This window comes from Pholcus phalangioides, unplaced genomic scaffold, assembly GCF_987345545.1.
Source record: "Pholcus phalangioides strain wild (caught in Gottingen) unplaced genomic scaffold, Ppha-v1.0 ptg000015l_1, whole genome shotgun sequence".
Taxonomy (NCBI): Eukaryota; Metazoa; Arthropoda; class Arachnida; order Araneae; family Pholcidae; genus Pholcus; species Pholcus phalangioides.
In genome coordinates, this window is record NW_028301608.1 from 2,592,948 (window position 1) to 2,605,329 (window position 12,382).

At 37.0% G+C, this 12,382-nt stretch overlaps 1 protein-coding gene across 1 annotated transcript in view; it reads right to left on the reverse strand.

The window, feature by feature from the left end:
• LOC149075239 (src kinase-associated phosphoprotein 2-A-like) overlaps positions 1 to 12,382 on the reverse strand; it is a 36,791-nt gene that overhangs the window by 19,848 nt on the left and 4,561 nt on the right. Inside the window, exons 2-4 of the mRNA XM_089242543.1 lie at positions 6,970 to 7,191; positions 5,749 to 5,856; positions 194 to 271 (exon numbers count right to left, since the gene is read on the reverse strand). Of these exons, the coding sequence (XP_089098669.1) occupies positions 194 to 271; positions 5,749 to 5,856; positions 6,970 to 7,191 (408 nt within the window). The remainder of the gene's footprint in view (positions 1 to 193; positions 272 to 5,748; positions 5,857 to 6,969; positions 7,192 to 12,382) is intronic.

The following is a 12,382-nucleotide window of genomic DNA, read 5'->3' on the forward strand; positions in this document are numbered from 1 at the left end:
CTCACATGCGTTAAAATACAGTATATCTCACTTATATTTAATTTTTTTTAACCCTGATACATCAGTGCAGAATTATTTGTCTATTTCATGGCTCTATTATATGCATCAGATACATCAAGAGATTTAATTCTTTTAAATTTTCCATTTTCATGAATACAAAAATATATGTTAAAACAGAAAAAAAAGAACTAACCCCTTCCTTTCTTTTCTAAGAATCCATATTTTTCAAAAGCTTGAAGATGTGTAGCAGGCAAAGATGAGTACTTGCAGTCTGTAAAATAATTATATCTGCATCAATATGAGAAATGGATTTAAAAAAATGTGAGCTCTATGAATAGACATGTTTCTGAGGGAAAACTTTCCATGATGTAAAATACAGTAGACTCTCGGTAACTCGACACCCTAAAAGTATCGACAAACATGTTGACTTAAGCAGATGTCGAGTTAGCGGGGTTTCGCTCTAAATCTTTGTCCGATCGTTTTTGTGTACGTAATTATACGCATTCAAACAATTCGATTACATAAAATGCTAATTCTCTCATTAATTTTAATTTGGAGTTGTTTCATAATAGAATCGAAACATATGAAAAAATTTACCTCGTGAAAAATAATCAAGTATATTTGTTTTTCTTTCCGCAGAGAAAACGAAAATTCTACACTGTTCAGTTTATCCCGCGATTGCTAGGCTTTTACCTGAGTGCGTAGGAATCGACGCATCACAGCTTTCAATGCATCATGGCGAGATGGTGTAGATACTTTTTCATCTGAACTGTGGGTTTTTGATTTTCCGATAAAAAAAACAAACGGTTTCAATTTTTCTAGTTTGCAGCCAAAAGAACTGTCAAACTATCTTTGTGTTTTTTACCTCCTTCACATTTTTCACCTTCGAAGGCAAGCGTTTGGTTAGGCAAAAGGCGAAAAAATAAATCTGTCTCATCACAATTAAACACATCTGCATCTTTATACCCTTCTATCATTTTTGGTTTCAGAATATCATTCTTCCAATTTTCAACATTTTCTTGAGATGCAGATATGCTCTTTCCACAAACTTTCCTAAAAACATTGCCATGGCGCTCTTTGAATCGGGTCAACCATCCACTGCTCGCAGTAAAATACCTTGAATGACATTTTTTGCGAAATCCTTTGCTTTCTTGAATTATTGGTCTGGATAATGGGATTGAGTGAGATCAAGTGGATTTGAACCCCAAAAGAGTTGCTTCTATGTCACTGAAGTCTGATTTTCTTATGCATTTTCTGCTTGGTTCATAAGATTCAAATGCTGACAAAAATTTTTCCTTATTTTTGGCAAATGTTGAAACAGTGTTCCGTGCAACTCCATATTCTTTGGCGAGTTCAAGAGACAACCAAATGACATATTCAGCGTCTTACTAGGCTTTAGCTCTTTTTCTTTTACTCTTTTTCAAAAAAATCGTGAAACTGAGTTCCACCGAAAACATTCTTTACAGCAGACGATATCAAAACGCCCAATAGATAAGATTTTCATCCCTATTGGATGCTGACAATATCAACACGTGTTTTTGACCATGAAAAGAATGAAAGACCTTTTTTGGAAACTCCACTAAAATGATAAGCCAGCCAACAGATTTCAAACATTCATTCTTCACATACACGACCCCCCTCCGCCCCCAATGCAAAAGAGGGACCCATCATAGAGAATAAAGAAACAAAGAATTCTCAAAGTACCCATGAAAAATGTCAAAAAATTCTTATAACTGATAATAGAAGGCCAATTGTAAAAACCAGTCGTGGTGAAGAGACAAAAATCGTAGTCGACTTAAGCGGAGTTAAGCCAAAGATGTGTCGAGTTAGAGAGGTTTTCCTACATTGAAATTAGTATTGTGCCACAACCAAGGGAATAATAGATGTCGAGTTATCCGGATAGTCGAGTTATCCACGTGTCGAGTTACCGAGAGTCTACTGTATATTCCACATAACTAATGGGGCATAATTAATTTTGTCATGTTTCAAGTTAAAATAAACGATGAGAATTGTAGAAATAGCACTGTCTTTAACTTTTGGCTATGTGGTGTACCTCATAGATTGCGAAAGACCATAGATGCAAGAGACTAAGATGGTACCTTTATGGTACTTTAAAGTACCACCAACTTTTTAACCTTATAACATCCCTTACATACGTTATTGGGTAATGGTATTTCGATGTATAAAGGCTATATAACTACTTTACGATTTTCAGATGACAGGAGTGGGACTATCAGTTTTTTTAAATTCGACACTTTTGTTTAATGCAGTAAAACCACTGCTTTTACAAAATGTTTCCAAACAAATGTGTAAAACAAAATTATGGCTTTCTTTGGTGGTAAAATTAATAAATATTTATAACTATGTAGTATTCAACATATTTGAGAGAGAGAGAGAATTGGTAGTTTTTATTTTTATTGTCAGTGTGTATAGTGTTGATGAAACTGTCAGGTACAAGGTCAATAATCATTGCGTAATAAATAATATTTTGAAAAAAAAAAATTTAAGCCTTAATTAGAGCTAAAATGGCCTACCAAAAACTTTTCATGATAATTATTTCATTTTTTCATAATGCAGTGCTGAAAGGTTTAAATCAATCTTCATGTCATTTTTACTCAATTAATTATTTCATTGAACATACAGAAAAGGGCTATTAATAGTCAAAATATGCCAGAAAAGTTTTACTCTATTAATTATGTTCAATCCCATTTCTCAAACAAAAGAATGAAGACAAAATAACCATGAAGGTATGATTGAAAGGACAAAACAGACGTCATACTATACAAGCACCCAAACCAAATAAAACCAGTTCCCAAAACCTTGCCTTTTATTTAGCTTTTAAAATATTTAATTTACTTCCACAGTTAATTATTAAACAATCTTAATACACATCTTTTTTTTTATAAATTTAAAATCACGGTTGTTAACTCAAGAAAATTGATATCATCTATTTGATATTGTAATCTTCTTTCATCTTGCATAAGTCGCTGAATGTCGATTTTTTTAAAATCTATCGATTCTATTCTTGTTGCTACCTATTTCTTTATATTACAGTCAATCCTGCTTACAATGTTTCCACTTAGAGCATTTCTCGCTTGGTAAGACTTATTTTCATGGTGTCAACTCTACTAATTCTCATTAAGATTTCCGGTTTAAAGCATTTTCCCGCTTACACTGTTCATTCATGACGGTTTTTGCGAAAAACATAAGCGGGATCCACTATATATATATATATGTGTGTGTGTGTGTGAATTTCTTTTCTTTCTTTTTCGTATCGTTATTATTTTTCAAATTGTAATTTTATTGTCACTTTTAATTATTACAAAATATACAAATCAAACAAAACATATATATCAAGGGATCCTATAGGATCCATACTGGCGAACACATCAATTTCATAAGGGTACAGTCATTTTTAATAGTTGAATCAAGTATATAATTTATGTGTATAATACATCCATTAAAATGAGAAGCTAACCAGAAGAAAAGAATTATAAACACAGAAACAAAAAAGGGGGAAGAAAACACAGTAGTATATATAAACAAATAGGTTGATATATGAGTCGTGATTTGTACAGATATTGATATTTATTGGTGAATCTGGTGTACACAATGAAATTAGTGTGTAATCATGATTAGCAAAGAAAAAGAAAAAACAATAAAAAAATAGTAATAACATTTTATTAGGTGTAGGCAATGATCAGAGAAATATAAATGTATCCATTATTAACATAATTACATTCTATCTATAGCTAAAAAATTGTGTATATACATATATATAAACTGAAGAGCCAAAAAAACTGGTCCAGGCATGCGTATGCAAATAAAGAGATATGGAACCAATCAGAGTACGGCGCTGCGGTCGGCAATGCCTATATAACACAACAAGTGTCTGGCATAGTTGTTAGATCGATTACTGCTGCTACAATGGCAGGTTATCGAGATTTAAGTGAGTTTGAACGTGGTGTTATAGTCGGCGCACGAGAGATGGGACATAGCATCTCTGAGGTAGCGATGAAATTTGGATTTTCAAGTATGACCATTTCACGAGTGTACCGTGAATATCAGGAATCCGGTAAAAAATTAAATCTACGACATCGCTGCGGCCGGAAAAAGATCATGCAAGAACGGGACCAAGGACGACTGACGAGAATCATTAAACGTGACAGACATGCAACCCTTCCGCAAATTGCTGCAGATTTCAATGCTGGGCCATCAACAAGTGTCAGCGTGCGGACCATTCAACAAAACATCATCGATATGGGCTTTCGGAGCCAAAGGCCCACTCGTGTACCCTTGATGACTGCACGACACAAAGCTTTACGCCTCGCCTGGGCCCGACAACACCGACATTGGACTGTTGAGGACTGGAAACACATTGCCTGGTCTGACGAGTCTCGGTTCCAATTGCTTCGAGCTGATGGACGTGTACGGGTATGGAGACAACCTCATGAATCCATGGACCCTACATGTCAACAGGGGACTGTTCAAGCTGGTGGAGGCTCTGTGATGGTATGGGGGGTGTGCAGTTGGCGTGATATGGGACCCCTGATACATCTAGATACGACTCTGACAGGTGACAGGTACATAAGCATACTGTCTGATCACCTGCACCCATTCATGTCCATTGTGCATTCCGACTGACTTGGACAATTTCAGCAGGACAATGCAACACCCCACACATCCAAAATTGCTACAAAGTGGCTCCAGGAACACTCTTCTGACTTTAGACACTTCCGCTGGCCACCAAAATCCCCAGACATGAACATTATTGAACATATCTGGGATGCCTTGCAACCTGCTGTTCAGAAGAGATCTCCACCCCCTCTTACTCCTGCGGATTTATGGACAGCCCTGCAGGATTCATGGTGTCAATTACCTCCAGCACTACTTCAGACATTAGTCGAGTCCATACCATATCATGTTGCAGCACTTCTGCGGGCTCGCGGGGCCCTACACGATATTAGGCAGGTGTACCAGTTTTTTTGGCTCTTCAGTGTATATGCACACACATATCTACATACTGGGATTTCCAAAATGTTGGGGCCTTCAATGTTGTTTATGATAAATAGGTAATTCTTGAGCCATTTTTTTAACAAAGGAAGAGATGTAAAACTCAGGACATCGTTCTGGAAATTGTTATAAAATTTTGGGATGAGATAAGTCAAATGGTTTTTCTTTACTGTTTTGTGTATCAGAGAAATTTGTAGGGTATTGCTGAGCCTGGTTGACGATCTCAATGTATTTAATGGTAGGCAAATCTGATTTTTTTAAGAACTAGAGATTTATAAAAGAACAAATATCTCAGTGGAAGTATATTTAAATGATAAAAAAGTTCATTTATAGGGGTGGTGTAATCGCTAGTAATAGATCTGATTATTCTCTTTTGTATTTGAGCAATAAAGCAAATCGTACTAATGTAATCACTGCCCCAGATAGCGAGGCCATACAATAAATGTGAGTGAAAAAACGAGTAATAAAATGATAGTAGGAAAGAAAGTTTTACTTTGTCTTTGATGTGATAAAATTTGTAGAGACTGAAACGAAGTTTTGACCGAATATACTTGGCATGTGAAGTATATTCAGTATATATATATATTCATATTTTTACCAACAAACATATAACAATTATTATTTTTCGGGGCTCACAAGCTAGCTTAGCTGCAAAATGTTTTTTGTCTGTATTTTAGCTGAAAAATAAAATGATCTTATCTTAAAATAATTTAAAAAAAATTCAAAAAATTGTACCATCATTCATATTGTTCTCTTCAAGTTCCAATGACGTCAGAAAATCTGAGGTAACAGATTTTTCACTCTCACATAACTCATAGCTGTCTTCAAAGATGTCGCTCATGGCTGAAAATAAATTTAAACAAAAAAGTTAGTAAAAAAATCTCACCAAATTAAACTATTATGTTTCAGTGCTAACAGAAAAGGGATGAGAACTGTTGGACTTATTGAATAAGATTTTCTTGAATTTTTAGTTTTGTATTTTTTAATTCCAACATTACTCTTGCTTTGAGCAGATTTGTTTCCCCTCAATCTCATCTTTCTAGTGCTTCTGTTCACACAGTTTAGACTTATTATAAGTTTAATCCAATGAGTTATAAATCCATGAGTTCCAATGAGTACTCCATAAATAAAAACTAGGTTTATCACACATAGTAGGCTCTGGACTATCCGACCTAATGTGGGCCAGATAACAGAAAAGTCGGATAGGCCAGAGTTCTATAAATACTCACTTCCTACCTCCACCCATACCATCAAAAACACCCTTTTTATACCAAAACCCACTCTTATTCATATTTTCTGGCCTGTAAGTACAGGTGAGCACTTAATAAATGTTTGCTATGTATACTGAACTAACTACGTTTTAAAAATATATTAACAGAATCAATAGTCCAAAAATAAAAATATTTGACTCATTTTAGGTTTTTAGGATAAATGTTTCTATGTCAATCTTGATTGGAGGAAACAAAATCACGTACACTATAAATCACGGACAAAGACTATGGGCTTTTAAAATACAACAAATATTAACGTAAAATATAAGTTTAATTCTTACAAGAACTATTCAAACTTATCTCACTCTTCATTGATAAACAATAATGCAAATGCCAAAAGGTAGGCCTAAGATGTAAGAGTCAAAAATCACAGTTTTTAGTTTTTTAAAAGTCCTTGATGTAGAGGAGCTTACTAAGGACGTCTCCCTTTCAGCCCTTTTCCGCAATATAATGTCCCTCCACTTATGCTCTGACCTGTGCAAAAATCTGTCGAGTTCTGAGGCAAGGCTAACATAGCGGGAAAGATTTTAATGGTCAATTTTGTGTAGCCCCACCCTATAACTGTTTTTTGTGCAGATTGAAATCATGAAGAATTATTATGTATTAATTTTTAACTACGCTGGATAGTATGAGAACCACATAGTCAAGAGTCTACTGTAATTTATTTTGTAAAAAAAACCCATACCTTTCTTAGTGCCATTGCCTTGCATATCAATATAAGGAGTTGGACTGACAGGTGAAGAAGGGAAACCATCTAGTTCCTCAGGATTGAAAGATAAATTCAACTGCAGTTGGGGATAGAGTCTGTGCAGCATTTGCAACTTCATCAAGAGGGCTTCTTTCTGCGTGATTGCCCGAGAAGACAGTATTTCTTGATGAAGGCTATTGGAAAGGAAGTGCCCAACATCTACAAAAAAATAATAACAACAATTAGTATGATCAATAACTGAGACAAAAGTACTCATAAACGATATACATATTCTTGGAAACTGCTGTATGTAACTGACATATAAGACAATACTGTGCTTGACAAAACAATTCTTATTCAATTTTGAAAATAACTTGTGCTTAGTCAAAAGTTTTATACAAGCTTTCAATATGAAGTTATACATTGAACTCTGACAAACATTCTATGCCAAAGCATGGAAAATTATTGAGCGGGTACAGATGCATTAGTTCCATTGGCATATGCAAAGAGGGGGGGGGGGTTACAACCCCTTTCAGTCAAGATTATAGTGTTATTTTGCAGGGAAAAAAAGTAAACCCTCCCCCCCAAGAAAATTCTGCATACACCTATGATTAGTTGTACATAGTGAGGAATGATTAAGAGGTTCATGCACACTTAAGTAGTAGTTGTAAGTAGTGTTTATGGAAGAATAAGTATTATATAACATATTGTCGCATAGCACACAGTGCAACAACCCTGCATACTACTCAGGTTCATAAATAAAACAAGGTATGGGCAGGTAGAAAAAATTATAGGGAATGTTGGTCAAAAGTTTTATTATTTACGAATATAGTGAAAACACCTGCTTTCAGAACTTTTTATACTGAAAAATAAATTTCTCATAACTACGGCTCTGATTTAAAATTATTGAAAATATGCAAGCATTTATGACCTTAAAATTAAAAAATATGGCCTTATAATATTTTCCCATTATTTCATCTCTTCTGTTTCAGTTAGTGCTTCTTCTAATTGAGAAATAAAGGAAAAAATATCATCAAATTACCTTTTTAATTAAAATTCTCTCACCAGATTTACATAAAAACCATGCCTATCTTATGCACAGTAACTACTCTTCAGTGCATTTTAGAATCACAATTTTATGAGATGCAGTTTCAAAAAACTTATTGTTTAGTTTTTTCCAAGAAATATTTCAGGAAACTCAAGGAAACAGATATTTTCTGGATTTTATGCAGAGGTGAACTCGGAAGAAAATTCATCTGGTCTCCACCAGGACTCTAACACATGTCTTCTTGTTTCAGTCCCAACAGAGACCAGATGGCTTTTTTTAAAGTTTACCTCAGCATAAAATCCAGAAAATAACTGTTTCCTTGGTATATTGGGCTGAGAAAAACAGCAGTCTATCTTTATTTTAAGAAATTACTTTGCACACACAAAAGGTTTTTTTTTAAATTTATAGAAATTTCCAGATAGAGTAATATTTGAAGGGTTCAGATAAATAACGGTCTATGTTACATTTTTTGCAAAATCTATTTTTTGACTGAATAAGATTTCATGTAGCTTCAGCTTCCTTTAGTTAATTCCAGCAGAAACCAACATATTATGTTACTATGTCATTTTAAAGAGCTGCCACACCATTTTACACAGCTGCGATTGTGAGTTCTATAATTGGAACAACAGTCTATGTTGTGTGTGCCATTGCATTTCAGTTACCTTGCTAGATGGAAAAACGGTCTGTGTTACTCTCAGGTGGAAAAAAAAATTAATTGCATCTCCTGTAAAGTTTGAAAAAACAACATCAATTGTTATTCATCCAAATCCTTCATTTGAAGAAAGCTTGTCATAAAGCAGACTCTAGTTTTTGAAATCTCGTTGATTTAGATAGAAACGATGTCACTCTCCGCTGTTCACATGAGGTATGAAAACCTGGACAACCAAGTGGAGATTGAGATGTAGTTCGGAAAGAAAATTCACATTCCTCTGTGGGGAATCGACCCACCAATCTCTCACTGTCCTGCGAGTGTTCTAACCATTGAACTACAGAGGCCAGACATTTTCATTCCTTAGAGCATATGTATGAATGCTGAACGGGACTGCGTATGGACAGCTAATAGCTCTTACGACGTTAGCATTTAATGTGAATTTTCTTTCCGAACTACATCTCGATCTCTGCTTGGTTATCCAGGCTTTCGTACTTCCTGTGAACAACGGAGAGTGACATCATTTCTCTCTATATGTTGCCATCTGGGGGCTAACGTCGTAGAGCTATTAGCTGAGCTAGGAGGCTGTCCATGCACAGTCCCATTCAGCATTCATACATATGCTCTAAGGAATGAAAATGTCTGTCCTCTGTAGTTCAATGGTTAGAACACTCGCCGGACAGTGAGAGATTGGTGGGTTGATTCCCCACAGAGGAATGTGAATTTTCTTTCCGAACTACATCTCAATCTCCGCTTGGTTATCCAGGCTTTCGTACTTCATCTCATTGATTGTTTCTCAAGCTGAATTGCTATGTTGCTGCACATTAAATTGTTTTTGCACTGGAACTTTTAACATATTTAGCAAAATAAAATACAGTGGTACCATCTGTCCTTTTTCTTATAAACCGAGAACAACTCAGGTCTACCATCACTGGGCAATTTACTACCATTTTATACACTGTCAGATGTGAGTTGAGCTGAAAGTGTGCATAAGTTCTAACCTAACTGATACTTGATATACCTAACCATTTGTGTGTGTATCTAGCGTTGTACGTGAAAAAAAGAAATATGTGAAGTTAGCGCTGCCATCTATATTTACAATTGTGAATGAAGTGTAATGATGAAAATATTTATACAGTTGTAGGCGAGGCCACAAATAGGAAAAAGTAGGGGGTGTGGTGGACTATGCCTCCAAATTTACTTTTTGTTCATTCAAAATTAAAAGGAAGGTAATTTCCTGAAATATTTTGTAGTGAAATATGGCGGGCAACATTTTGAAATGTTGTTATCTACATACTTCGCTAATTCCGAGCCACCGTAAAGATTGGCTTGTATTGTCCCGAAGGTATGAGATATACTCCGATCAAGATACTGAGTCAAAGGAAGCTGGCGACATAAAAGTCGAAATTTTGGATCATGTTACGGGTCTTGCTAGTAAGTTGAAGGCCGACGCTACTTACATCATGGACTTCCCGCAAACTAGACGGATCTGCAGGGACGACCAACTTTTCAGACGGACCTTTGAGGTTGTTGAGCGTATGAGGAAGATCAAGTCTTCAGAGGAGAGGAACAAGCTTTCAGATCAGGTTTTCGAGAGCTTCCAGATCCTGTCGACCATCAGCCTGTCATCGACGTGCAACATCTTCAGAAAGAAGTCACAGAAGAAGACGGTTCAACCTACAAATTCGCCAAAGAAACTCATGTTCTCTCCTGTTCCTTTCTCCCCGCAGAGGAGCATTGAAGTCAGTGAAGGAGATCTCACCATCCCACTCAAGCCCTTGGAGGTGCCTTCGGCAATTCCAAATCAAGCTGAGGAGGAGAGTGAGCAAATTTGTTCAAATGAAATACCTCCTATTATTGTTAACAGAGGTCAACCAAGAAAAATTCCTCCAGTCCATATCTCCAGTATGGGTAACTGGAGAAAAATTTCCAAGGACTTGGACATGATCTGCCCTACTGGTTTTCAAGCAAAGTCTGTCAACAACAGAGTGACAGTAAACCCAGCAAGCGCAAATGATCATCGTCTCATTACTAAGTATTGCGAGACGAATAACATCGAATTCCATACTTATTTACTCGAGTGTGACAAACCGGACAGTTATGTGGTTAAGGGTCTAGAAATAGACTCTTCAAATGACGATGTTTTACTATCTTTACAGGATTTGAACTTTCAGGTTATCAAGGTACAGCAGCTGAGAAGACGCCGAGATGGAAGAAAACTGCCTATATGGAAGGTGGACCTCCCACAAGTGCCGGAGTCTTCAAAGATCCTGGACCTCAAATCGATTGATCATCTCAAGGTAAAGGTTGAGAAATTCAGGAAACAAGCTGCACAGAAGAACATCATCTGTTACCGCTGTCAGCGTTGGGGTCATCATAGCTACGGATGCAGGCAAGAGGAGAGATGCGTCAGGTGCATTCTCCCTCACCCGTCCCGCCTATGTCCAAACGTTAGAGGAGTGGACAGACCACAGTGCGTCAACTGCAAGCTGTTTCACACGGCAAGCTACAGGAAATGCTGTTATTCACCTTACAGCAAGGAATTCAAGCAAGCAAGGAAGATGGAATCTTCGAAAGAACCGTCTACCAAGCGCATGATGCGTATTATGGACAAACCATCACAAATCCCATCTCATGTGGGTAACACGACTAGGACGGAGCGTAACTGCCCTCAAGAAATAGCATCTCCGGACTATTCACCTGGGACAAGCGTTGGCAGCAATGCTGACCCAATAGATGTGTTTGCAGTGGAAAGCGAGCCGCTGATCATGAAATTCATCGCTCTCAACGGCGATCTAGGCTTAGCGGATGTCATCCGATGTCTTCAAACAAGCATCAAGAGAACGGCCACCATGGTCAAAAGATCGGTTCCTGTCGTCGTAAAGGACTAACATCATATCAAGACAAGGGGTTTTTGCGTTACAGCCCGTAAGGGCTGGTGTTTTTCCCCTTTTTTTCCGCCCTGAACGAGAAAAAATTCAGCCTGAATCATGCCCTCAAGCGAAATCTTGCCTCAGCCAATGGGGAATCAGTAAGCAGTTTTGGACCAATGAGGTTAACTTTGCCATGACGTCACATATCAAGCAGTGCGATTGGTGGCATTTTACCTTGCAAGCTAAACTTTGACCATTTTTCCCGATTTTGTCAAAATTTTTCCCTACTTTTCTTCCCACTGACATGCACACACATACTAACTGACATATTTTTTCTCTTCTTCATAGGCTCATCTTGAGCCCGTCTGTAACCCCACAATCAGCCCTATGGAGCTGGGCATGGGGGTAAAAATTTTATTCTGGTCTGGTCTGGTCATTCAAAATTACGAGGAACTTGTTCTAAAAGAGACTGCTTGCCCCAGGTGAGAGTGTCAATTTTTTTTTTGACTGCGGCCATGGTTTTAGTATCTGTTGCAGGATTTTCAACAGGGAGATGAACTCACATTGGCGCCTGAAGTTGGAAACAACAGAAAACCAATTTCAGCCAACCACCAATGCATCACTGGTGGGATTTGAAGGCAGGTCCTCTAATACGAATCCCTCTTGATACCCACATGACTGCACAGCGGCTACCTGGAGCTGAAAATGTTCTCTCCAAAGTCCTAAAAAAGTTTTTTGTAACTTCTTACTGTGAACACTTAACTTTAGGCAGCACCAGAATTGAAAAAAGGGTGGACAAAGGGGGGAGGGATTCCCAGAGAGTAAAAAAGTGGCCACTAG